This window comes from Dicentrarchus labrax, unplaced genomic scaffold (assembly GCF_905237075.1).
Source record: "Dicentrarchus labrax unplaced genomic scaffold, dlabrax2021, whole genome shotgun sequence".
Taxonomy (NCBI): domain Eukaryota; kingdom Metazoa; phylum Chordata; class Actinopteri; family Moronidae; genus Dicentrarchus; species Dicentrarchus labrax.
In genome coordinates this window covers 16745609-16773298 of record NW_026136708.1, presented here as the reverse complement: position 1 = coordinate 16773298, position 27690 = coordinate 16745609, and the positions used below count along the sequence as shown (strand labels likewise).

The 27690-nt window shown below is 41.7% G+C and overlaps 1 protein-coding gene across 3 annotated transcripts in view; it reads right to left on the bottom strand.

Moving 5' to 3' along the window:
- The window catches only part of LOC127368724 (glutamate receptor ionotropic, kainate 2-like), a 56329-nt gene extending 30967 nt beyond the window's left edge, over nucleotides 1-25362 (bottom strand). Inside the window, exons 1-6 of one of the 3 annotated variants that reach the window (XM_051409831.1) lie at nucleotides 24790-25362; nucleotides 7722-7889; nucleotides 6338-6601; nucleotides 3703-3884; nucleotides 2001-2054; nucleotides 427-600 (exon numbers count right to left, since the gene is read on the bottom strand). In XM_051409831.1, coding sequence (XP_051265791.1) covers nucleotides 427-600; nucleotides 2001-2054; nucleotides 3703-3884; nucleotides 6338-6601; nucleotides 7722-7889; nucleotides 24790-24913 — 966 coding nt within the window. In that variant the 5' untranslated portion in view covers nucleotides 24914-25362. The remainder of the gene's footprint in view (nucleotides 1-426; nucleotides 601-2000; nucleotides 2055-3702; nucleotides 3885-6337; nucleotides 6602-7721; nucleotides 7890-24789) is intronic. The other 2 variants (XM_051409830.1, XM_051409829.1) reach the window with 2 other exon arrangements.
- Between the last annotated feature and the right edge of the window lie 2328 nt (nucleotides 25363-27690).

Below are 27690 nucleotides of genomic sequence, written 5' to 3'. Positions count from 1 at the left end.
TGAGAGGCAGGAGGGCAGATAAACGGCTATTACCATTCACACCGCCTCATTACTGAGTATTTAGACCCAGGAGCACCAACCCAAAGGCTCCACACAGAGGGCGTTCTGTGCCCACCCCCAGGAGCCCTGCACCATGGAACTTGAGATTGACAACTGGTTTATTAATTCTCCTCTAAAAATAGTGCACATTTCAAAACATTGATTTTTTTTTTTTTTTTCAATCTACAGTCACCTATAGCTTCATAAAGATCATTCTATATGAACACAAGTGCCTGCAGCATAAAGCCCTGAAATGTGCCATTACATTACATATGGCTTCCAATTCATCTCGTCATTTGGACACACAGGGATGAAGTATAAGCCTGTTTTTGCGTACACAGCATAACGTGTGCATTACGTAAATAGCATAAAAAGGTTTATGCCTACCGTCATGAATCCATCCAGCAGGCCCGAGTCCGGTTTGGGTGGGGCTTGTAGCCGCTCCATTGACCACTTCTCGATGATTGACGACACCTGAGAATTTTCTGTGTTGAGAATGCGGAACCCCGTCATGTTGACTCCACTATAACGATACGGTTCCATGTCGAGGGCAAAAAGGTCCTGGATACATAAAGAGGAAAATTTAGATTTGTTTGACCTGCAGAAATATTTTTTTTCTTTCATCTTTGCTTGTACACCTCTATACTGTGCATCTTTTCTCTGTCTTTAATAATTAAGAGTAGTCAGGTGAGTAAAAGAAGTGAGAGCGAGTTAGAGAGTTATTCTATCTCATGCTGAGGCAGTAGCCTTGATTAAGGCAAGTCTTTCAAGGTTACAGGCACGCTTTTGGTGGACTGCCATCTATCATGTGGAAGTGAAAGGACAACCCAATTGTCCTGCGTACAGCATGTCTGGCATCTCACCAGGCAGATGTCTCTGGGATGCAACAACACAGTTGACAGAGCAACAGCAGGTGATGGACGCAGAATGGGGGTGCCACGGTCAATGTTTGCTGTCCTATTCCGAAATCAGCATGGATGGCTTAGTACCAGTATACAGCAGCTTTGGCCAGCACAGTGGCTTCCAACCTGCCAAACTCTGGCTGATGTTAAAGTAGGCATGTTTCCACCCCGACAAGCAGCAGCATGCCACTGAAACAGGCCTATAATCACTATTCTCTTTCCTTTCCCAATGACATACCTGCTGTCACTCACTCCCCTTTCATCTAGCCAGGTTCTTATGTGGATACGCAAGGGATACTTACATGTCCTGTGCACTGTAAAATGTTTTTTTCAGGTCAGTTTTCTCTGACCTTTCCCTCAGCCTTTCACAGCATGCCATTTGTTTGTCAGGGCTATAATGGACCAAATGGGTGACAGTCTCATTTGCTCAGGGCTGTTATCTGAGCTCTCAGTCTTCTGTTCTCTGGGCTCAGGGAAGATGTGCTGCTGTTCATCTGGAGCGTAGCAAGTAATCTTTGTAGTGGCTAGATCAAAGAACTTTGCAGAACTTCAATCGCTGCCAGAGTCAGAGTAAAATACATCCAACTGCTTTTGTTTCCTACACTCAGGGTTGTGGACAGCCAGGCGGGGTGAAAGGGTTGGTGCGGAATTTGGAAAATAAACCAAAGTTTCATAACTGATACTTTAAAATGCAATGAATATATTTATAATCAACTACCTGACAATGAGTCAGCTTTCATGGCCATCTATTTCCATCAGCACAAATTCAGATTGTTGCTCAGGTTCACACAAGCTTTCACACAAACTGAAAATAATAGCATGTTTTTCCTCATCTGGTTCCCAGTTGAGTCATATTCAATTTTATTCTCAGAGAATAAAAACTGCTATCAGACACGCAGTCAGATGTATTTTTGCTTTGCAACAAGCAAAAACAGGTGAATGTTTGCACTGTAATAAGCCCAGAAAATGAAAACCATTCAAAGCACACACAAGTTGATAGCAAAAAATTTAATGTAATTGCATTTATCAAATTAAAAACACAAGCACCAGCATACTCACCAGGGTAGTAAAAATATAATGGTAGTACTCTGTCATCATACCCATGGCCAGGGCCTACAGGGAGAAAAGAACAGTAACTAAAAATCAAACATTAATAGCTTAACAAGCCTTTTACTCCATTCATTTCATTCCGTTTTTTATTTTGCTTTTATTGAACGTGTATAGTCACTTTGACACTAACATCTCATCCCTGGCCAGGAAGGCAGTCGAGAGAAAAAAAAGTTTCACATTAAAAGAGACCAGACCAATTTGAATAGGATGGCCAGGTGGGGTTGGTGATCCATATATTGAATTATTATTACACACAGAATGAGATGGTGTCATCTAATCTGCGACCCACCCGAGCCCTGAAGGAGACATTTATGTTAAAATAAGAATAACAGGAGAGTAATAGCTCTTTTACAAATGCTCAAATGACACATTTGGAAAGAGGATTTTTAAGAAAATATATTTTCACACATGTTGTACTGATGTGATTCTGTTTATTTCACAGCTCTCTCTGTGTGAAAAAAAAAAACATGAAACGTTCCCATGTCCTTGTTATTTTCTGTGAGCACACTATTACTGGTCTTTACAGTGAGAAAACGAGTTGTCATCACGAATACAAGGAAGTAGTGCAGATGGAGAGGCAGTGAATTGAGCTGCTGACACACAGTATGTGTTTTGTTGTGCCTACCAAGTATTCACCATCAATAAATAATAATTCTCGTTGCTTTCCGTAGATAAACAAATATATAGAGAAATGAAGCAGTGCGATGTGCTTCTGAGAAGACTTCAATTCAATACGAACCCCCACCATTCTCATAAATAATGTGCCTCTGTTAAATGAATTTAACATGCCTATGAGCAGAATTAGACTTTCTAATTAAAAAACCTTTATTGTACAATGGAGAGCATCCATTATGACAGGTCAGTAGTAGAGATCTAATATTCTACTGAGAGATTAAAGATGAACAGAGCAGAAAGACGGTATTTGAATCATTTGCATCAGTGCTTAAAGAAAGGAAGAGTGAGAGTGGGAACACATATAAACTTGTTATTTTAAATATGTATATATACATAATGAATGAACCATATTATATATATTGAGTACTGAGACGGTGTTTCTATGAGTAGAAAAAAAACATTTTGGGAATGCAGTTAATTCAATTTAATTCAATTCTGGAAATGCTTTTTAAAATTACTAATTGTATTCACAAATGTAGCAGACTGTTTCATAAACCTAAGTGCTGTTCACATGCTGAACTTAAAAGGTGAGGAGTATGGAACACCAAAGTATTCAATTTTAAACAAATAAAGAAGATATTATGAAATACATTATGATATGAATAAATTGTGTAAAACATATAAATGAATCAACAATTTGTGAAACAATAGCAGAGGTGATTAAAACTCAACATATGAATATTGACCCTAGTTCAAAAGTCTGTTTTCGTATCATATTGGCATTTATTCCAATGACACTTTTATTTCACATCAGGTTTTATTTCATGTCACTTCAAATCATGTTTAATAATTTCAGAGACTACTGTTTAATTTATATTTTTTTACACAATTTCTTCATATTACTATAAATTTCATAATTATTCATGTATCCACTCATTTAACATTTATCACTTCGGAGCGCCGTCAATAGTCCCCCAGGTTCAGTTTTTGCAGTGACTCAAATCAACTAACATGGCTCATTAAGCTGAGCTCATACCTGTTTTAGGATCCAGGCAGCCATCTCATGTCCACAATCAAAGATGACATGGAACTCCTTTGCCTTCTTCATCTCCTTCAGAAGTGGCTTGGCATCCTTGGTCTCTGTGGGCAGCTGTCGGATCTTCAAACGAATGTTATATCGTGACGGTGCCTTTATCAGCTCCTGCAGTCGAATGAGACCTGCAGACAAAGAGGATACATATAACATGAAAGAGGAATTTCAAAAGATGCAGCAACATAATGTGTTTGATCTCCTGCCATTTTGAAGTATCTCTGATTCTGAGGAGGCCACAAAAACCAACTGGATTCAGGTTTTCTCAGCAGAAAAAGACTCATATGCATGCCTTCCTAATCCAGAATCTATTGATCCTCCTACTCATGCTTGGCAAGCAAACAGACTGCTACAGACCTATCAAGAGAATTTAACACCAACCCAGCACATTGCACTCTTTTGTACCAAAAGCACAAAATGGAAAGAACCTCGATCTGCACCCGCCTACAGAAACTTCCAATCCCACAGAAGCCTCCCAAATTTTGAGACACCTCGTCTTCCATGATGCCATACAGTAACACGGAATAGGTTCAATTTTAAACTGATGGAAAGCCGTGGTCAATCCTGCCTCTCCTGTCTCTCTCACACACACTTCAGATGTGCTCTGATGAGAGAGCCTCTGTTTGCCCAGCTTGTACTTGCCCCTAGGGAGCCTGATGCCGCCATCACATATTGAGCTACAATCTTCACCTTTCATTTCTCGACCACACGCTCAGGTAGAAAGCTCTCCGGGAGATACTGTGATGAGATTACAATGAGTTTCTCCCTCAGTAAAGAACTTCAGAGTGCAGGGATGAAAGAGGCAGGATTGATGGGAGAGATGATTACTTGTCATGGGTATAAAAATGGATGGAGCAGCGAGGATAGTTTGAGAGGGAACTGGAGAGAGATAGGATTTTTTTTTTTTTCCAGTGGAACCACTTTAAGATAGCTCAGCCTATTTTTTATTTTGAAATGAAGTGCTGGGTGAGCAGTTTAATGGTCTTACTGTGAGTGGGACTGGGTCTCCCTGAAGCCTATAGAAAGATTGGTGTGAAATAGGAACATGCAGGTCTTGTTGTGAAAAGAAACATTGTAGGGAGGACTACCGAACCTCCCAGAGCTTTCCCCAGGTAATCCCAATAGATCCCTACTCTAGGGCATGTCTGCGTCTCCTTGTTTTTGTTCGTACTGACACTTTGGGAGGTGTTAAGCAAGAAAAAAGAATCTGTCAAGGGAGCTCATCGTTTGGGAAACACTGTCAGTGTAGATGTTTGTGGGCTCTAGCTAATGCCTTCAGACTTTCCCCCTGGATCTTCTAACGGCTGTGCGTGAATATTTTATCCCCTCTGATAGTTTTTCCTGCCAGCCGTCAGATAGGCTCCAATCAGCATTGCGGGGCCCTAGAGCATGAAGCTGTGTGATTACAGCCTGGGACCAGGTGGGAGCGGTGGGGGGAAGCAACGCGGTTATGCAGCTGTCACACTTTTCAGGGCGTCAGGTGTGTTACAGCAGAAATGCTCCACAGTGGAAGCTCGAGCTGCTCCTATCTGACAGAGAGAGAGAGAGGCGAGAGGTCACCTTTTGGCATCTCACTGGGGCAGTTTGCTGGAGAATGAGGGTGTTAACGTACTGAGCTCCGAGGCAGGAAGCGACGAGAGGTCAAGGAGAGGAGTCTGAATTATGTGACAAGTTGGACGAGTCACTGGGATATATTCCGGGGTTAACGTACAGATGCTAGCATGCTGCAGGATTAGCTGTTTACTGACATCGATGCAACAGATGTAAAAGTAGAGATTTGGAGGAAGTGAAACAGCAGTAAAACTGTTACTGGTAGTTGTTAAAAGGAACAGAAAAGGGTTTAAATTTCTATTTAGTGGTGCAATTTAGGATGTCAACTAAGACGATGTTCATTTGCCTAGAGTGGGGAGTGAATTCATAATGCAACCTGTCTCAAATTTAAACCTCCTCTCAACTCTATCTAATTTACTTACATTAAGTTGTCAACCACATCATGCCAAATAGCTCGTAAATTGCGAACGAGCATTTGAATATTGTTATCTTCTCTGGAGCGATTACACTTTACCTCATAAAAATATCACTGCACTCCGACTAAAATACGACTCGTGTTTTAAAATGCATATTACGAGCCACTCCACAAAGTCACAGCATAGACGAAATGGCTCACAGACACATTTGATAGCCACCCTCAGAGATCAAGTGTCTCTGTGTGTTATTAATGGCTGTTGTCAGCCCCCACATACTACAATTCTGCATTGCATTAATCTGAAGAGACATTGGGTCATTCTGGGTAATGTGGTTTTCTTTTTTTCTATGCTGCTGCTCACTCTTCTGGAAGACTGACATGGGCAGCACCTGCAGGACTGAGGCAGAACAGTAAGCTATTGATTTCTGAATTAACTTGACAGGTTACAAAGCACACACTGAACTCTGAGCAGCAGTGCTGCTTTTTGTAGTTCACCTGGTACCTCTTGTTTTCCTGGACATTTTAGGGTGTAAACACTTCAGGTTGTATACAATGTCACACTCATCATGCAAAACAAAAGCACCACTGGAAGATAAAGACAGACACCAACTGTACCTGTACCTGTGCTGTCGTCGTACACCACCGTGACGGTTCTCCATTTGAAGAAGTGCACCAGATCGAGGATGGCTCTACTGAGGGAGGAGAAGTCGGGGTACAGGCTGACATAGTACGAGTCCCTGTTGTCTGACACTTGGTGCTTCCACTTGGTCTGGATGTGGGGCACTCCCAATGCATTGCAGATGGACTGGACCGCATTGGCTGACGAGCTGTGTGAGGGGCCAAAAATGGCCGCCACCCCGAGGGAAAGCTGATCACATGCTGGTGAGGTAGGAAGCAGAGGAAGAATTTTTATGTTGAGCTCTTTTGGTGTTTTTGCCCTACACATGTCACCCTAAACAAACAATAACTAACCAGAACTGGTGCTTGATTATCACTATAATATATATATATATATATATATAATCAACTGATAATCAGTGTGCATGTGTGTCCTCGCAAACAAAACCTTTTGTTTGGTGCCAGACAAATGCAGCTTTGTGTTGTGGATTTGTAAATGTTTTATGAGAAGGGAAATGCATTCAAGAGTTTTGCTAGACCTCAATGATTTGAGTTTTGGTGACTAACACGTAAACAGAAACTTTATTTACAAAAAAACTCCACAATGTACATTCAGTGTGAATAACAATCTGCTGCAAGGACACTGGCAAGGGTTTTTCCATTTCATTCAACTTGGTAAGCTGTTGGGTCAACTAACAGCCCATCATAACAATATATTGTCAAGCCTTTGTGGATGTTCTGACAGTATAGGCTGTATTTGAAATGAGTGTTTCAGTGACTGTGTCCAAAATCACTGTCTCGTTTCCTCAATCACTACTCCTTTCAAAATAAACACTGAATAATTTACTCTATAGTGTGCAGTAAATAGAGATTACAGACACATATTAATCATCACCATTCTGTGCCATCACCGACAGCTGTAGAGCTGTTGTAATATTTGGATCTATCAAATGTTACGCATTACAATATGGGAATCGAAAGTACTGTCTGTGCCATGCCCACTAATCCTTGAGAGCTCTATACGGCATTGTGCATACATTTCACACTCAAATAAATTAACAGACAGCAAACACAGTGCACTATATAGTAAACAGGAATTAATTTCAGACGCAATGATCGTCTAAACTGACTTTCTGTGTTTGTCTCCAATCTTTGAAAAATGGCGGTTCAACATGCGGCCTCTGTAGAGAGGACCTAGCTCATTCGAAGGTAACGAAAACACAACAATTCTTATTTTCAGGTGATTATACAATAATGAAATAATATCTATGCATATTATATTCCATTTCTGCAAATAGATCCTTCCAAATGTTAACACACTGGACCTTTAAGAATACATTTCTTAAATGCATTGGAGACCTTCCCATGCCACCGAGCTCACCTTTCCTGGAGGCCTCAAAGCTGTCGAAGATGTTTATTCTCTGGATGTCATAGGTCAGCGTGGTGTTGGGGAGCAAGGTGCGGTTCCTGTTGATTGTGTTCAAGGCAAATTTAAAGGCTAGTTCCTCTGCTCCGGAGGGGCCGCTCTCAATGGATTCAAATATTCCTCCTGAGGGTTAAGAAAAACAAAACAAGAAAACTAAAATCAGCTGAGAACCCTCTGAATAGTCACTTCCTCCTCCTCAAATTGCAATAGATTCCTTAACACAAGTAACATTCAAATAGAGATCGATACGATGCAGGCAATTACAGCCCAAGCAGTGCTATCATTTTTAACACTTCAGTATTTGCAGCCTCATATTATTAATGCTATTGCGTTCACAGCTTTACACAGCTCAGTCACATACTGATATGAAACTGATTAACGGTGCGGATTAGGCGATTGGATCTCATATGATTTGCATTCTGTGGCAGTCGTCTGTGTAATTATAGGCAATTAGTTACATAGGGAGGTGAGTTCAGGGGTGGGTGCCCTTCTTTAACTCCCTCACTCAGCCTTGACAGAAAGGTTCACTCTTCCATTTTGTCCCATTGATTTCAGTGATTCTCAAATGAGAGAAGAGCAAAGAAAAACAGGAATGTGGGAAGCTGACAAATCGCAGCAAAGAGGATAAAGAAAGAAATCAGCATTTAAAGTGGTATAGAAAGAGATGCAAGAACAGACAAACAGAGACACAGAAGGAGAAGGCCAACCAAGTCAGCAATAAAACATCAGGAAATTTTTAGATTACACTCACAAGATCAAATTATTATATCTGCATCATAGTTAAATGTTACTTTTGTTGGTTTTTTTAATGGAAGAACTTCCTGAGTTTCATGCTGTGCCTGCCTGAGAAATCTTGTTACCGTTTGGATGTATATGAATAACACCTTGTGATGCACATTAATTGACAAAGTAAAAGCCTCAACACAAAATACAAACAATACACGCTGTTACACCATGCCGTGCGAGCCAGACAATATAATTACCGCCGCAAAGTAAGGTGTTGTCAACTTAAAACGGCTCCCTTCAGACTTGTCAATTATTTTGAGCTGAACAAAAACAATTAAAGCTCCAGATGGTCCATCAATGTGGTTCAGAATCCTAAACAAAAGGGAAGCAACGTTCGAACAGACCCACTATAAACGTGTCGCATTTCAAGGTGTCCAGACATTATTTACCTGTTTTCATTTAACAAGCACCAAAAATGCTTCAGTAGATTTGACTCCAATCCAATTTACATTTAAAAAAAATATTTAAAAAATCTAGGCTACAAACCAGTCAGCCGGGACATATTTAATTTGAATGGGGTTATTTTCACACATCCATCATTAGTATGAAGTGAGGTGATGTTGTAGGTGGTGCAATATGCTGTAGCATATTCAAGTTTCACAAAGAATACTTCTACGTCAAACAGCTAAAACAGCTGTAGAGTAGAGCAACTACTTTCAACTTCCAAAATAAACAATCGAGCCCACGTTACGAAAGCTAAATCGTGAGAAAGCTTTACAGAAATCCAACTTAAAAGAGAATGGATGAGGGAGGGTGGGGGGAGATGAAAGGAGGTTGTGAGAGCGGCTCTGAGAAAACACTCTCGGAGTCAAGAGCAGGGTTCAGTAGTCCATCCACGGCTTTCGTCCTCCCAGAGGACAGAGAGTTGGTTTGACGAAATCTTGAAAACTAAAAAAAAAAGTTTAAAGCCTGTTTATCGATTCAATTACAGAGAGTGAGGGAAAAGTGCAAATGGAAGAGAAAAAGACAGACAGAGTGACACATTTTTTAAAAGGAGTGGAGAAAGAGCTGTACAATAATAGACACAGTAGCTATAAATAGTGCCTGGCCATGGCAGGCAGTGATAGAAAAGGAGTGCAGGAGGGCAAAGAAGATGTCATTAACTTAGGGAAGTGAGCTTTATCACTGTCACCATTGTACAGCCATATGTTGTTCTTCCTTTATTTTATAGTGTTTCTTTTATATATAGTCCGGCAGAGAACTGAAGGAGGTAAAATGGAGGAAGAGTGAGAAGGATGTCGCAATGTGAGATGAGAGGTCGGTGTAAACCTGCAAAGAACATGTTTTGTGATTCACTGTCAATGACTGAGCTAAAATAATGAGCTTTTCATGTGTTAGTCTTCCTGCTATACAGCAATGTAATGTGAATATGCTGCTATTCGTTGCTATTCGTGGCATTTCATTTCACTGAAATAGCACATTAATCTTCAAAAGAATGAATACCCGAGAATCACCATTAAAGATGATTGGAATCATGTCAGTCTGACCTAATAGATAATTATTACTCTATTGCCCTGAGGGAGCAGCCTTAGCTCTACTGGCCTGTTCAACAAGCACACAAGTATTAAGTTATGCTCATCCGATTTCTTTGGCACACGGTATGCCTTGCAAATGCCGGTTTAAAAAAAAACGAATTCATACACTTTGGAGAACACAGAGGAGCAGAAACATTAAATTAATTCCACAAAGGGCTACATTTCATATTTCCAAGGAGGATGTGAAGCATTACATTATGCTGCAAAACAATAGCATGCAGAAAATAAAATGTTTATTGTTTGATTTGATTTCCTTGGGATACATCCGCTGCTGTTGTTTACACTAAATGAAGAATCCGACACAAGATTTCTTCCCAAACTGGACTTTTTGCATTTTGTAAAACACACTGGTATTTGGTGTAATGTATATTTATCTTGCTTCAAGTCTACTAACAATCGGTCTTGTATCATCTATCTGTCCTCACTACTTGGCGTTGGGGTCCGTCTGATTGCAGGTGTGTGAGTTACGGCTGAGATAATCAGTGTGTGTGTGTGAATTATGGAGCCGCCATCATTGGGACTGGTGTGAATTATAGTGCAAATGAAAGCTCTGAGTGAGTTATGAGCTGGATAATCACCCTGACGAGAAAACAGGCCTGCTGATCTGAGTGTCTTGGTGTGTGCGTGCGTGTGTGTGTATATGTGTGTGAGAGAGAGCCTGAGCTGAAAGTGGAAATGAAAAGGCAGTGTGGGAGGGCGCCTCCTCTATGTAAATTTGACTCCCTTTTAATGTTTGTTCACAGTTAATCAAGTGCATTTTAGATTGAACGTTATAAAATAACTTGGTCATTGGCTTATTTTCTGAAATTAGCTCAATTTGAAATTAGTTCCTGTTAATAGAAACTGTTCACCTCTGAAGGATACATCATGAATAATAGTAATGGACAAACCTTTAAATTGTGAATGGTGATCAAAATGTGTATCACTTTTGATTAAACATAATGTAAACATATTCTACGGCTCATTTGCTGCACTGAACAAAGATTAAAACTAACACCATATTTCTGTGACTTCAGTCCACTGTAAATACTAACAGGAGTATATTTACTACTAAAAGAAAGGGGTTACTCACTCAACTATGAATGGAAATATAATTAGCTCTCTCTACTCAACGATGCTGTTGTACACTGGGAGATGAGAGTCAGATATGTTGCCATGGTGACTCATGCGTCTATGCTATGGCTGAGAGGCATCGGCAGTTTTGGAATCTGTGCAGCTGATTGGTGGAGGACGGGCGTTGTGATAGTGCATACGGCCTGTCTCTGTGACTAATGACCAGCAGTGCAGCTGCAGGATGGTGGTGGGCTGTAGGGTGGGTGCCATGGCAACCAGAGAGCAACCCCGTCGCTAGGGCAAGTGGCCCAGGTAGTGAAGTCACTCAGTTAGGCTTTAAGACCTCCACCCAACACACCCCAACACCGTGGCCTGTTTCTGTCTCCCTCCGTATTTCAGCATTGGTGCTCGGAGCCAATAGGCAGGAGGCAAAAGTGATGGAAAAGCTCCGTAAATATCCCCGAAATTCCCAGTGGGAGCGCTCCCTGACATGTTTGGCGGTGAATGGGACATGATGCATGAAGGCCTGCAGAGAGTCGCCGCCCCTGGTCATTAATCTGAAGCTCCCCTTGCGGTAGACTGACCTTCCTATGCTGCACAAGGGCCAATTCTCTCTCTCCCTGAAGATCCTCAGAAATCTGTCCATGGACATGGGATACATCAACTGTGCAGGATGCTTACCAGTGCTATGATATCACACAAGCAAACCATCATCAATGTAGTCTGTATGAATTACCTCTGAAAGCTTTTTTCAGTCCTGGTGTGTGATCTTCTTTCTCATAGAAAATTCTTTAAAACATTTTTTGCTTGCAGAGATCTGACATTCTATCTATTCTATTCTACATGTATGGGCAGAGACACACGCTGCTTTAATACCTTCAGTAGCAGGTGATGTGTAACAGTGAATTATTTGGCCAGCTACAGCTTCTCTGGCCTTGGCTCAGAGATATTATCTTACAGACCCTTGGTATTGTAGGAGCAAGATAAGGAAAGCAGTAAACTTGGTTTATAGAGGTACATTTTCTCAGAAGATACTTGATATAGATCTTGGTTGAGTGTAGTAAACTTATTTAGAAGCCAGACTTAAATCAAATGAGAGAAACAAGGGCAAAAACAACAAAAAGCAAGTGAAATACGTGTTTCCCATTAAAGAACAGACCAGAAATCTGTAAATAGGAATTCAGATGTTATAAAGCATGACCAAGCTATAGTAACTTGAAAACAAAAAACAGTTGATAACAAATCAAATAAGCATAATAACAAGCCAACCAATACAGTGAACTAATAACTTAATCAATCATTCTGTTAGAATTAGGGAAACTGAAGATGAGACCATTAGAAAGCAGCTTATGTTATCAAGAGTTTAGCTGTTGTTATCTGACTTGTTTGGCTTGTTGTGTGGTTTTTCTCCAGAATAGAATCACTCCTGTCACCCCAAAGCCTCTTGACACTAGACTGGACTGTCACCTGCCACTGCTGGATGCTAAGCCTCAGGCTGACTCACACACTTGAACATACACGTGTGAACACACACAATCACGCACTCCAAAGATTGAGTCTAAACAAACCTGTCAGGTAAGAAACAACTGAGACCTGGGGGAAATGTAAGTGATGTGAGAATTTAAAGCCCATGCCTGCGGCATTCGGAGATACCAAAGTTCAGTTAGACTCGGGGTTAGAATTAGTTATACCAATGCCAAAAGTACAATCTCATCAATCTCTTATAATGAGCACACACACAGTCTTCAATTAGAAATGTGTGCCACCACCCTCGTCTCTGACCCAGCTCCAAGTGGGAAACCAGTGATCATATAACATGTATTAATTCTGAGCGCTGGCAACAGATGTGCTAATTTGCTAGGCTCTCTCTATTCATAATAATGTGCCAGCTCCCTCCTCAAAATATGTGCTAATTTGCAAGGGCTCATTGTGGATGTGCTAAACTACCGGCTGACATTTTGTGTGCTAATTTGTCAAGCAGGGACCCCTTTTGGTACTAATTGTGCCAAACTGTGAGTACACTTCCACAGGCCTTGAATTGCTGAAGTCCCAAATGACTTCTGTCTGCTCACAGTTTCCAACCTCTCCAATGCTCTCAAATTGTGAATGCAACTGAAAAGAAATAGTACTGTGAAAATAAGATGCATAAGTGCGCACGCTCGCCTGCACACACACACAGAGATATACGTACACATACACATTCCACAGAAAAATGTGTCTGCTCTTGAGATTAGATGAGCTCCTTAAAGAAACATAGGAACGCAGCTAGAGTCAAATGCAATGGTGGTTCTGTAGTATCATCAAAGACACACACACACACACACACACACACACACACACACACACACACACACACACACACACACACACACACACATTATATACAGAAATAATAATATAGTCTGTTCCTAAGATTATGAGTTATGAAGATATATCCCACAGTAACAGCTGAGGCTTAAACACACCTACATGTCATCTAGATGCATGTGAGTTTCAACTACCTGCTTAGACAAACATAGAAACACAGTGAGAGGCCAACACATGTTTTGTAGTGTCAGTACAGACACATTTCCCCAGGACAAACCCCCCCCAATTTCATTACCTGAAGTCATCATTTCACATTTTACAACAAACACAGAAAATTGTGTTTAAGGTATTAGAATTCCATAATGCCCAAGCTGATATCTTAAATTTGCTTGTTTTATAGGACCAGCAGTCCAAAACCGAAAGATATTTAGTTCACATTGGACAAAGAACTGCTATTAAGTGTTACAACTGAGAAGCTGGACCTTCTTTTTGCTAGAAATACGACATAAACAATTAAATCATTATCAAAATAGCTACCACTTTCCATCAATTAGCGAGTTGTTGTTTCAGCTTTAATTCTTTTAAATGCTCAAGTAAACTACTTTACTTTACTAACTACTTCAGTCTGTGGAAATTGGAGAATAAAATAAATATTGTACCAGATTGTCATTCTTATTTGTGGAGGTAAAACATTCAATACAAATCACATATACTTTATGTTACTACCAAACATTTTCCAGGCACAGAGTCAAAACATAAAGACAACTGTAAGCTCCTTGCTTGCAAAGGGGACAGCTGTTTTTCAAAGCTTCTGATGCACTCAAATCAACAGAAGCACACAGAGCAGAAGACGGCGGCTGTAAAATAATATGCAGAAAGGTGGCAATGCGTTTTTCAGCTCTTCCACAGGCATCATTCAGTGCTGCCTGAGGAAGAGCAGTCAATGTTCAATAAATATTTTCACTCTTTGCAAGCAAAGAGTTTTCAATTGTCTTTATGTCCTTTCTCCGTGGGACAATTTAGAAATCTTTTTCCCCAACTGTATCTGACAGATACCAAAGCTAAGAGTTTGAATGCACTTCCCATTTGCCACAAAATATCCAGTATATTACCATGGAAACAAGATTCATACTAATAAATTCTGTAAATTGGCTACTAGCATATAACTGCCAATGGTATCATGCTTGCCACAATAACCCAAACTAAGTAAATGTAGTCAATAAAGGCGGCATTTAAGTTTATTATCAACATAAAAGATAAACACCATGAGGTTAAGATCTACTATAAATTGCAGTTGTGGCATGAAAACATTATGTTTTAAAGAAAAAAATTTGATTGATGCACATTTTGGGAAAAATACAGGGGCTTTCACACACTGCGGGTTTTATGAGCCTCAAAGCTTTCACTCCTCCTATCTGACTTCCAAGTATAAACATGAGTATTCCCAAAACTGCAAGGTTATAAGTTCAAGTAAATAATATAAATCCCATAACTGCACTCAGGAGCTTTTTCTGCCAACACAGAAAATATGTGATTTGGCTCTAATACACAGGCCAGGGAGTGAGGGGGACCAGTTCCTGAACAGAATGCTTCCTAATGCTCCATGCCTCACCCCGTCTCAGTCATTCCTCTTTCTATGCCCCATCTTTTTTTCTCCTTTATCAAACGACCACACACACACACACACACACACACACACACACACACACACACACACACACACACACACACACACACACACACACACACACACACACACACACACACAGCCTTCCTCACTCCCTCTGACTAGAGTGCATCTCATGGTGGCCTCGGCAGGTGACAGATGGCGACCTCACAGCGTTGCTCACTGTAAACTGAGTTTTAATCAAGCCTAAGCACGTGTGAGAGATGCTAATTATCCACTGCAGACTAAGAGAGGCAGGAGTCCAGCCTGGAGAACATTGTGACAATGCATGTGCATGTGCATCTCTGGTTTATAATCACTTTCCCCATTGTGATAAAACCCAGTTGGGCATTATTATCCATTCATGGCACTGCAGCTGAGAAGTATGAGGCAGGATGGACTGGGTGTCTCGAGTGTCCCTGGATACTCCAGACCTCGAGCTGTATTGCTCACCAAAATAAATATAGATGAGAACTTGACTAACAGTAATCTTGGAGTCTTAAAACTCTCTGAAAGTTAAGCAGTGGGATTCCCAACTGTCTCTCAGCATACTTGCCAAAATACTCTCACTACTGTGCAATTTCTGAACATTTACATTTTAGACATGAAACTACCACTATCAGACAGTGATAGTAGAATAAGCTTAAAATTACAACATCTCTAACATGTATTAAACATATATCATTTGCAGCCGACTTTGGTACGGAGCTAAAAAGAACTTCAATTTATAATGATGCAATTAGGTCACAGCAAATTATGTGAGACTCTATCATCCTTCTTGCTCCCTTTTGCCACTCTCATTCTAATTCTCACCGTTCTCCTGCTCATCAAAATGGCCCTGTATTACACTCTTCCCATTGTAATTTTGAACAAAATGGCTGTAAAATTAGACTTTCTTTCTTGTAGAAGGGCAGATGTTATCTCCCGTCAGAGCCAAAGGTCAAGAATTAATTCAGGAGGCGGCTCTTTAATGCTCACAGCTGGGTTTTTGAAGGGCGATGGAGACAGAGAGAGAGAGAGAGAGAGAGAGAGAGAAAAGAGAGAGAGAAAGACATTTTACAGGATTTCAGTAATCTGATTATAATAATTTTTAATCTTCATAAATTTAAATATACTTGCAGAGAAGGTGATTATCATTTTTCACACAGGCAATGACCCAGAAGCTGGTAAACCCTGCCTTTAATATGCCAAAAATATATGAAGTAAAATATAAATATATACAGTAGATCGGGCAATCATTTTCTTACATTCAAAAAATAAATTACAATCACTTGGAGAATCATTGCTAGTGGTTTCCAGTGCATTACAACTAAAGAGTTCTTTCACCGCAGTAAATCCACACAGTATCTTTACTGCCTCATCAAGGCCATTTCTGTCAGGAGAAGAATATGGAGACTATAGAGGAGACAATATAAGGGCTGCTTTAAAGCCGTGAGACAAAAGTCAAACAAAGTCCTGCACCATGTCCCATAGACACACTGTGAAGTAATTCATGGTGATAAAAGCTACAGTACAGTGTTCTCTTCCAGGATTGGGGAAGTTCAATAGAAATGCGAGACTGAAAAGATATTCTTTGCTTTGAAATTCAAAGGTACCATAGGAAATAAAGGCCGGAATGTGTATGTCATATTTGTTCCTTTGTGTGCCAGGACACTGAGACCAGGGGAAGACGGAAAGTAAGGCTTGATGATAGTGCAAGAGAACAAAGTGGAGGGGAAGGACCGGGAGACAAGCTGAGAGCCAAAGGGAGACAAAGACGATGCAGAGAGAAGGACAGCAAAGGACAAAAGGGAAAAATGGACAAAGGAGAAAAAAGAGAGAAGGGAAAATGGACAGAAAGAGATATTTTTTGGATTCTGGATATTGATTTGATGCTGAAAGTGCACCTCGCTGTCACACCATTTCCTCACAGCCTATCAAATGTGCTTAGAAAACAACCGGTGATGGCCGTGACGACTTCAGTCGGAGCAAGCAGTAGGATATATGAAGACGACAGATGGGTGTGCTGTCAGACAACCAAAAAGAGGAGAGTTTTGGGAAGGAGGGAAGGAGAAAGGGGGAAGGGGTATAAAAAAAAATGGATGAGCGAAGGAAACGAAGAGGGAGAAATGGAGAATAAAAGAGGTCACTGGAGGCAGATAAAAGACACTCAATTAAACGACTGAATGGATGGCCTATTAGACCTGAACGGACACCTGCACTCCCCCACCTCTCCCTCAGCCACAGGGCAGGAAAATGTCAGCTCCTGGGTTGGGTTCATCAGCCTCCCATCAGCCACTGCTGTACACAAGCTAGCTGATAATCAGAGCTACAGGTACAAGTCAATACTTTGCTGCAAAGGTGTGTCAATTTGTCTTGCTTGTTCTACAAACACACAAAGGCAATTGCACAGCAGCAGAGAGAGAAAGAAATGAGACCTGCACACTGACTTCAGAGAGGGGAATAGCCAGAGGCTACAAGATACGAAGAAATTACTGTATAATGAGGTTCCTCAAATGTGCATGCTCATTTTTTTCTCAGTAAAAAGATCTTGAGGATAAATGTAAAAAAAACAATAAAGGTGAAATTGGTGGAAAATCAAGAGTCCTGTTCTAACCTTTCTTCTGATCTGCAGTCTACTGTTTATTTCACCATTTATCATATTCATTCACACCCTGCTGGGTAGGAAATTATGTGTCTTTTTGTCGTGTTTAGGAAGCAACGGCAGGGTGTGGGTATCATTGGTAGCTGTGCGAGGGAAAAGGAGGCGATTGGCTTCCTTATGTCTCCTGAAAATCTTTTTTTAAAAAAAAGATGCAAGACGGGAAATCAATCGAAGTCTGTTCCAATCTGCCGTAATGCTTTATGTGTGTGTGGATGACGTGGGATTGGTAGGTCATATCAAACAAATGGTGAAGTGTGTCTTTTTGAGTGTGGGCGACTAACAACAGAACCCTGATGGAGACTACTGCAGCCAAAAAAAATAAATAAATAAAATGTTGTAGAAATACAGCTTGTTTTCCAAAATTAGATAGATTATTTTAATTTCTTTGTGCTCTTCTCTGGTCCTTTCAGCTACTGCTGACACAAATGCTTTCTTTCCCGTGCATTCTTCTCCCACCTTTCCTTTCACAAATACCTTAGAAACAAAAAGGCTGCTAAGAAAAAAAAAAAGCTGCACAAATATTTAAAAATCCTCTGAGCGAAAAAAGAGTAAGGACAGAGAAATGAAATTCAACATAGCGGGAGGAGACGTTTTGCATAGCCCTGGTGGATTGTGGACAATAGAGTGTCATGCTGATTCAAAGAACATGATTTTAAGTAAGCCTGCCTCAATACGTCCTCCCACAGAGCCCATTTCCCCCTGTGTCCTCGGTTCACACAGAGAAACGTTCATACATCCGACCGGCTGTGCTGTCAATGGGAGCCCGAACTCTTTCTCTCGCCCTCCTCCTCCTGCTCCTTTATTCAGCTGGCTGGAGAGGAAGGTGAATCACCACATCCTAACCTGATCGGTGCCTCACATCCTAGCCAACACAGGAGGGCTTTCTGTAATCGATTGACCTCTGAATCTGATGTAGTTTGGATGTCAGTGTTTTCATTCACAGTGTGCCTCCAAAGATCTGATTTGTGAGCTTGTTACTGCATTAGTTTTACAGGACATTTATTATTAAGACATGGTTTTGAAAATATACAATTACTACATGGAGGAAATAATACATGTGTATTTACCACTGAGCCCTATGTGCAACAAACACATCCAGCAAGAGTAAATCAATGACCCTCCTATATATTAAGCATAGAGCAAATACACAGTAAACATTTACTCTGGCTCCTAATTAGCACCATCACCAGCTACCGTAATAAACTACTGACGAGCCATATTTGTTTCCCTCTATTAAGCATTCACTTAATAGTTAATTACCACAGTTGAGATTAAAGGGCTCACATATTACACCCACATATGACGCAAAGTGTGGCGCAATATCATGGAAAGCCTATTTTTCACACCACTTAAAGCAGCGCCAGTTCAGAGCGCATATCACACTGAGAGTAAATGAACTAGTCCAACTGAGTCTGGAACATGTCGGACAGATCTAGAGTAGAAAGAAGAAATATGATAATGACTACATCAATACCATATAGGCCTACAGAAGTCCCTGCAGCTTGTGGCTGTTTAAAGTAGTCATTAATTCACAGTAGCATATATTATTAATCCAATCCCACACATCCTTCTTATAGTACACATTTGTTCTTTTTTTTTTTTGCATTCTCACAGATGGAAACCTGTGATAGATACACACAGGAGGGGCCAGCCGGGACTTGGCACTGGTTACTTGCTATGCTGCCAGTTTCTTTCTTTTTTTTCATTATTCCTCTTAGCAAAACAAACATATTGATTTTTATCGATTGCCACCAGTGTACAGTCTACTGGAAGTGGAGACAGCCAAATATGTAATGAGACAATATAGATAAATTCATGATATCGTAATAAAAATACATTTTGGGTTTAGTTTCCCAAGAGACCTACAAGGATATTTGTGATACCAATGTTTTTTTTACAGTTTTTGTTTCCCCCTGTAAAAGCTATTTCATGACTATCTGTACAGTCCCGGGCTAATTTTCAGCTTGCTAATACTATACTGCTGACATTTATTCAGAGCTGCAGTGAATGACTCCTGGTCTCCCACTGTATTTCACCGCAATCTCTACTGTCCTTTCTGTCTCTCTTCACAGAAGCCATCAGAAAACAGTAATAAAAAAAAAAAAACACAACTGAGAGTGGGCTGAGAGTGGACTGCTCAGAGGCAAACTAATCTATCTTTACTCTGTATCTGTTGGCCTCGACACTCACTGTTTTTTTTCCTGCTCACACTTTACACAGACTCCCTCTCTCGCTTTTTTCCTCTCTAACTAACACTCTTGTTTTTCCTACACCTCTCAGTGACTTCAAATTTTCTCCCATCTCCCTTGGTGGGATTGTGAGGAGGACAGCTCCACATGTGTTAAAAGATGCAATAACAAAAAAAAGAATTCTTTGTGAGCGTTTCATCTCTGACCTTCAGCCAGCTCTAAGACAGACAACCAGGCAGCAAGACATGCTGCAGGGCTCTTCTCAAGGGACAGTTTCACAGAACAATTGCACATATAACCCCTAACCCTTTCTGATACCCTGGGAAATCCTTGAGTGACAACGACAAAGAGTGATAGGCTGTGAATAATGAATGCCAATTCAGAAGGCAAGCTTTCCACGAGGCAGTAGAAGAATATAGGACTCAAGTGTTTTCTATTTGATTATGAAAAACTGGAGAATGTGTCAAAAGACGCGGTTACACTACAACTGGCTACACTGCAAACAAGGTCAATCATCTAAGCCTCCTTCGTGTAAATACTTTTGGAATATAGCTGGCAAATCTAAAATATTGACTAAATGCTGAGCACAAGAAAACTAATTTCATACCTCACAGATATTTTCCACTTGAAAATGGCGAGAAATCTGTAGCCCGAATTAATCACCATTGAGCCCTTTTGTAACTGAGGCATGACAGCAAGACCTTCAAAGACTCAGGAATGTAAACATGTTTTAAAAAAATCCATCTAGATAGTTCCCTGCTTGAAGCTCAAGTGTGGTGCTGCATGCTAATGTAAGACAGATCTCCTTTTTGTTCTTGAAACCCACGGTGGGTATTTTTAAACCGTGGAAATCATTTGCCAGCAGAGAGGAGATAGTTTCATATTTCTATAAGCTATAGCGGGGCCAAGTGACACATGAATATTTTAAGCAGCTTTGTGCCTATTTAAATGTGTTTGCTGTGAACGTGCTGGCAGTGGGCCAGGGCACAGGGTGTTATCCGTAATTCCTGCAATCCCAAACTAAACTCCGGCACGCTGATAATTCGGGCTGGCGGAAAGCAAAAGCAAATAAAGTCAATTAACTACAAACTCCCCTTGAATTTGTTCTCTCTACCCTTGCTTGTTCTTGACAACCTTGTAATTTTGCCACCATAACACAGTCGAGGGGATGAAAAGAGTGTTAAATTTTCGAAAAGCAATAAAGGACCTTTATCCCGGCACAGCATTGTGGAAGTAGTTAGATAAACATAGCGTTCACCAGAAGGGAATTGTGTCTTTTGTCAGAGGACTGAAAAAAAAAAAAACCCAACTTGATTTCCTTTCCAAAATAAAAAGCAATGTTGTGTTTTAGTCATAAATATTCCCAGACATGTCTGTACTGGGAAAATCTAAACATAAACAGCAAATAAACAAACAAAATGAGCATCTCTGAGTCAACAATGCTTTCAGCAGCAGTTGACAGCCCAGGGACATTCGGCGTCTGCCAGTGCTGTTTGAAGATGGCGGCGATAATGTTATCACTCAACCTCACAGCCGCAGACCAACTACAGTCATCAGAATTAAAGAACTGTCTCCATTTCATTGTTGATTTTTCTTCCATTTCAACTTCTTCCTGGGGCGGTTTTATGAGTTAGACACATGTCTGTAAGTAAAACTCAATTAGCTCTGATGGAATGGCAGATGTGATGACTCATTGTTTGTATAACGGAACATTTGTTATACTAAATATGGTCACGCACATATAGCGCTATTTCCATGGAAGAATGTAATATGAGCTCCTTTAATTGTAGCCCTCCAGTTAGCTGACACATAATGATATATAGACTGAATTTCCACCTCACTGAATTCTAACTGCTCATCTATGACAAATGCAAAAGTTGAACTTTGACAGTAGCAGCATCTTAAAATACTACAGTATTCAAATTATTTCAGGAAGGTCAGATGTTTCTCCAATTTGAATATCTTAAAATTTAAAAGGGAAAATGTTAGCAAGTGAGCCAACCATAATTCAACTTGCAAATACAATATCAAATTCTGTTTTGTGCCAAAACACTAAGCGTCGAGAGTTCATTGCATGTTTAAAGTGGAGCTTTTACAGCTTTTGCTTTAGCCCACAATGTAAGAATAGAAGTGGAGAGAAAACCGAAGTGGCAATTGAAAAAACAACAACATTTTGTTCTGTGTCTCTGAGACCCTTAGCGGTATCAGTAGCTACAAGGTCTCATTCTCCGCTCCCAAAAGGCTAGTGTGAACTAGTTATAAACAGAGAATCTTCTCTCAAGCGTATTTTATTACACCTTGTAAGGGCTGCATCGGGTCCATTTCAGTATCAAAGTAAATTAATTACTTGTAAGATTTATAAACGAGGAACACTGAACACAATAATTCAATTCTGTGTGGAAATTAGCTCAGCATATTTGCCTGCAGCTGGTGGCCAGAACACGTCTTGTTTTTTTCTCTCGGACACTTGTCGCTCTACATGGTGAGACTGATGCTGTGAATACAAAGGGCTGACTATGCTTTAGTGTTACACTGTGTGTGTGTGTGTGTGTGTGTGTGTGTGTGTGTGTGTGTGTGTGTGTTTGTAAAGGTCTCAGCCTGACAGGAGAACAGTGGTTGTACAATGTGAGCCGCCTGTCTGGGCAAAATGGAACTTGGGGCAAGAAGGGAACAGACAGACCCAGGGGAGCTGACCTCCTCATTTAGCCAGCCTCCTGCAGGAGCAGCTGGGATTATCTGCTGAGCAAGCACATCCTGCAGGACAGGAAATGCACGGGAAAGTGGGAACCAATGGGCTCCATTGTCTCTCTAGGCAATTTTGTATTACTTCTCTCTGGCACACGCACTTACACACGCTGGCATACATTTTCTTCTTTTTGATAAAAATCACCCACACACACGACTCTGTCATCGTCTATCTGGCTCTGTTAGAAACTCAGCTCCTTTACAAGCAAACACAGGCAGATAAGCATATCATCGCTTCTAAAGAGAATGAATTACACTACACGAAACGGAGCCATGTTACAACGGAGAGATGTGAAGTGGATGCTACAAGACTGACAGAGACGATGCTGTAGAGACTAAAGCTATTGCAGAAGGCACTGATCGTTGTGCTTCATGTTCAGCAACAGGCCAATGGACCGGGTCGCTGTCCGTGGTCCTGAACAGCCAGCTCAGTGGTGTGTTTGGCTGCTCGTTCAGAACCACGGACAGAGACCCGTATCACCGCCCCCAGCCCCGCAGGCGGAGAGCTTCACCTCCGAGCTAAACATCTCAGTGACATGAATCACCTCCTTATCTCGCACGGTTATGTCTGTCGTGCCAAAGATGCCTTGCAGATCCAGCGTGTGAGAATAGGCGACATATTGGGTATGGCGAGACAACAGTGACTCCAAATCTACCAAAATATAAAAAAGACACAACCCCGCGATATCAATTGCAAGAATTAACAATATCTTATCGATAAATCCCGCACTGTTTCTCCCAGGAATTCACTCATTATTTGCCGGGGTGCCAACTTTCGTGTCAAATACTAGCGTGCAGGGACTTTTGCAGCCCCCCCTCACCCACCCACCCAAAAGGATTGCCGAGTAGACGCCCGGCGTCTGTCAGACAACGTGTGAGACGGGAAATCGCTCATCGGGGCTGTGGATGCAGCAGGAAGACAAGCACATCCCGTTGCCATAGCGCCAGCTCTTGCGGACGCGGCCTGACTCTTAAACAGGACCCTCGGGGGAATTGGGGATTGTAAGGATGTGTTGTCAACACTTGATGACATCCGCTCTCGGGAGGGGGGGGTGCTCCCCTGTCACTCCAAGATGTTCTCTGTACATTCAACAGAGAGCGGGCGAAACACAGCCACTCACGGATCTAATTAAGCAGGAGACGAAACCCGCAAGAGACTGTGATTTCAACAACAATGCGCTGTAGTGGCAACTATTGAAGAAGTGCTCTGATAATCAACATTAATGATATCATTCTTCTGTCAGGAGATGTTCTGTGGTTCTTCAGGAGGAGTGGCTAATCAGTTTTTAGGCTAATGAGCTTCACTTGAGTACCATCAGTATGAGAGATGAGTCGGTTGGTGCATTTAAACTGTTGTGTGGTCTCACTTGTGTAGCTTTGTGTAACATGACTCAGCCAGTCACCGTGCACCCGGAACTATCAGTTTTCATTTAAAGCCAATAACGGTGTCAATGAGCCAAAAAAACAAAAACACGTGAATTCCCATTGGATAGTAGTTCAGTGGGATTAGGGGATGAAAAGCAGCGCCCGGGGTATTGACTGGCCCTTTGTGACAGATCAGAGTGATTGATCCGCACACGGAGGGGTAATGTTTACATGTTAACATTTACTGCAGAGGACATGTTGGGGTGTCAGCAGTTTAAAAAGGGCCGTGGGAGATACAAGAGAGAATACTGAGGAGATGTGTTTTTGTTGAGTTTCATCAGCTGCCCATATCTGTGAACTGTTGCATAGGAGGACTCCTTTTACCGGTTGATTTTCTTTCAAAGTTACTGTAACACCGGTTTCAAGGTTCACGGAAAAACACCATTCATCCCTGAGGGTGATGCACTCGGTAAAAAACAAAAAGCACCCAAAATAGAGGTAGGAAATATAGATTGTAAAAGACAAACTGTAAACTATAAATGAACAAATATGATTCATTGGAGTGCAGGTAACACTGTTTTGCCAACTCTACACAATTCATTACAAAACTAGGGACAAAATGTCTCCATAAATCTGCTTTTGCATCCGGTAAATGTCAGTTGGCCGTGGTCATACAGGCGGTGCGTGAGATTGGACATCGCTTACAGATGATATCATAAACAAAGATTCTTACCAAATCTTAAAACGTGTGGCATCCCGCGAGAGTAACCAAGAAACAGCAGCAGAAGCGGGATCAGCCTGAGGTTGGACCTGAAAACGAGACTGGTTATCATCAGATGATGGGAGGTAATCTTCATGTTGTTTATAAAAAAATGCACAGTGGTTTAATCCACCCGGTGCGCGGGTTCGATTCCCCCGTAATTCTTCTACGGTCGTTGGGCAAGGCAGGGTGACGGCGGCCCTGGATGCGCAAGATCACGGCATGGTCACTTGCGCTTTCCCTAAATCCATTAGCAGTCCCGGCATGATTCCTTCCCCTTCTCCTCCTTCACTGCGCCAAGAAACAACAATCCTCCGGGTCGAGGGACGGCGGGACATCCATATCGAAGGGTACGGATCCAGTGAGGAGGGGGGAGCCCAAGCATGGGCTATAAGGTGAGGTACCGGAGAGGGTTGGAGAGGGGCTAGAGAGCGCCAAGCAGAGGATACAGCAGCGATATGCAGCCCCCTATGAGGCGCTCTGGGTTGCTTGCGCTCCCATTATACTGCACTGCTGCACAGGCTCTGACGTCGAGCCAAGGTTAGTGTTGTGAACGCGCACCAGAGAGAGAGAGAGAGAGAGAGAGAGAGAGAGAGAGAGAGAGAGAGAGAGAGAGAGAGAGAGGAGGACATGGATATACAGATAGAAGGAGATGAAAAAGAGGGAGGATGGGAGTGTAGAGAGATCGATGGATGGGGGGGGGGGAGTGGGAAACTTTATTTCACACCACCTTCTTCGTTTCCTCCATAACCCCCCCCAAAAAAAGCTCACATGTATTTGAATTTGGAATATTGCACAGAGCAACAGTAACTTCACGGTGAACTAGTTGCAAATTACCTCCAAATCACCTCCATATATGGGTCAATTCACAAAAGCAAAGCCAAGTGTCACGGGTAATTCTATTCAATGATGAAAATAAAGTTACTATCAAATATGGTGATCCTATAATGAAGTGGCATGTCATAAGGGGGCAACTGCAACCTCTATTTAACGCTCTATTTTTATGCTTTTCGCTTGTTTGTTTGCGCATGATCTCTGCTCGTCACCATGGGCAGAGACACAGCAAAGCGGCATGTTGGCCGCAGAAAGCAATGACAGTGTGCAAGTATCTTTCCTGTGTTTGACACATGAAAAATAATGTACACACTGAACCTAACACAACTGGTCCAACATCTGCACACGAGTGATACAATCACATGCCTGCAGAATGCACTGTTTTCTACACCCAAGTAGGATATTGCACGCATGTCCACTTTATTGTTTTTTTCCATTCACAACTTCTCTTTTCTAAACGTCTTTTGCGGGATTTCAAGCATCAACCTTTTTCAACACTATCCAGCGTCATTCCAGGAATGTGGGAGGAGAGGGATGAAAGGAATTAAAATTGGCAGAACAGCAAATCCGTAATATCGACAGAAGCTGCTGAAAGGCACGAATATTTAACCTATGCAAATAACTCCACTTTAGACTTGAAAGCCTTCCAGCAACGGACTATTCTCGAGTGTGAGCCATCCTCCCATGTGAAAGGTTGAGCGCCGCACACAAAAGGGTGCCACTGGTTCCATTTCACGGGGAACGGGCGGGCCGATATGAGACTGTAAAGTAGGCCTATCACGTTTCTATCTGATTAGCGAGTTCAAACGAGGCTCCCGTCCTATATGACTCGTTGGGCCGAGGAGATGGATATCTGCAGCTCTTGCGTGGGCCTTAACATGCTATTGATTTAACACTACATGCACCTTATCAGCGTCCGCCCCCGATGAGCAGCTCTTCATGGGCCAGTGCATCAGCTGGAGGGCGATACATATAGGTATACAGTGGTGCGGGCGGAGGGTAGAGGGCTGTTTAATCCCATCGGAGATGTGAAAGGAGCTCTTTGATCAGCGCCACAAGAGTCCAAAGCCTGAATGAACACCGTCATTGTGTGACTCAAGTGTGAATGGCTGGCCTGTGTGTGTGTGTGTGTGTGTGTGTGTGTGTGGTGTAGAAGTACTCCAAAATAAAGTCAGTGCAATATTCCTGTATGGCCTTTTTGGTTTTATTTAAATAAGGTCTTTCAGGCGACCTTGGTGTGCCTTTATGGTATATTTATCTCCTCTGATGTCAGTAAGTATTACATTGATGCACTGCCTATGTGTTGTTTCTTTATTAGACTGCAAGATAGTGACATTATAAGACAATGTGCGAATAAGCACAGGATACCTGACACCTATACACCCTCTCTTTTATTGGAGCTCTACTCCATCACACACGCGCACACACACACGCACGCACACACACACACACGCACACACACACACACCCACCCACACACCCACCCACACACATTAGCGTATCTGTCAAATCCCAATTGACAAATAAAAGCAAATGCATTAAATAGTTAGAGGGCGCTTGTGTTAAGAAAAAGGAAACTTGGAAGCAATTACACGGGATCAAGTATGTGGTGTGAACGTTGACTTTGAACGTGTGTCAGTTTGCGTGGGTCTGCGCACAAGTACTCTGCAGTGTGAGAATATCAAAGAGAATGGCACTCATCCTGCTACCATCTGGACCATTAGCATAATTATGGAGAAATTCAGGGTTTCCGTGTAAGTCAGCAGAGCTTCACACAGCATGAAAGGAATGCTTATTGAGCTCAGGGAGAAGACATCAACTGACAGGCCATGTTGGTTTCCTCTTATAGTCACAGCGCCCTCTGGCCCAGTAGTAAGGTAGTGCACTAAGAAAAGTCCTCAGGTGCCCCTACACTTAATGCTCCCAAAATTTAATTTGCGGAATAGAATTAAGGCTGCCACAAATGATTATGAGCTGATTTTTCCAATATAAATCTAGATTGTATTGTATGCGTGTGTGCCTGAGCAGAGGTCATTTAAG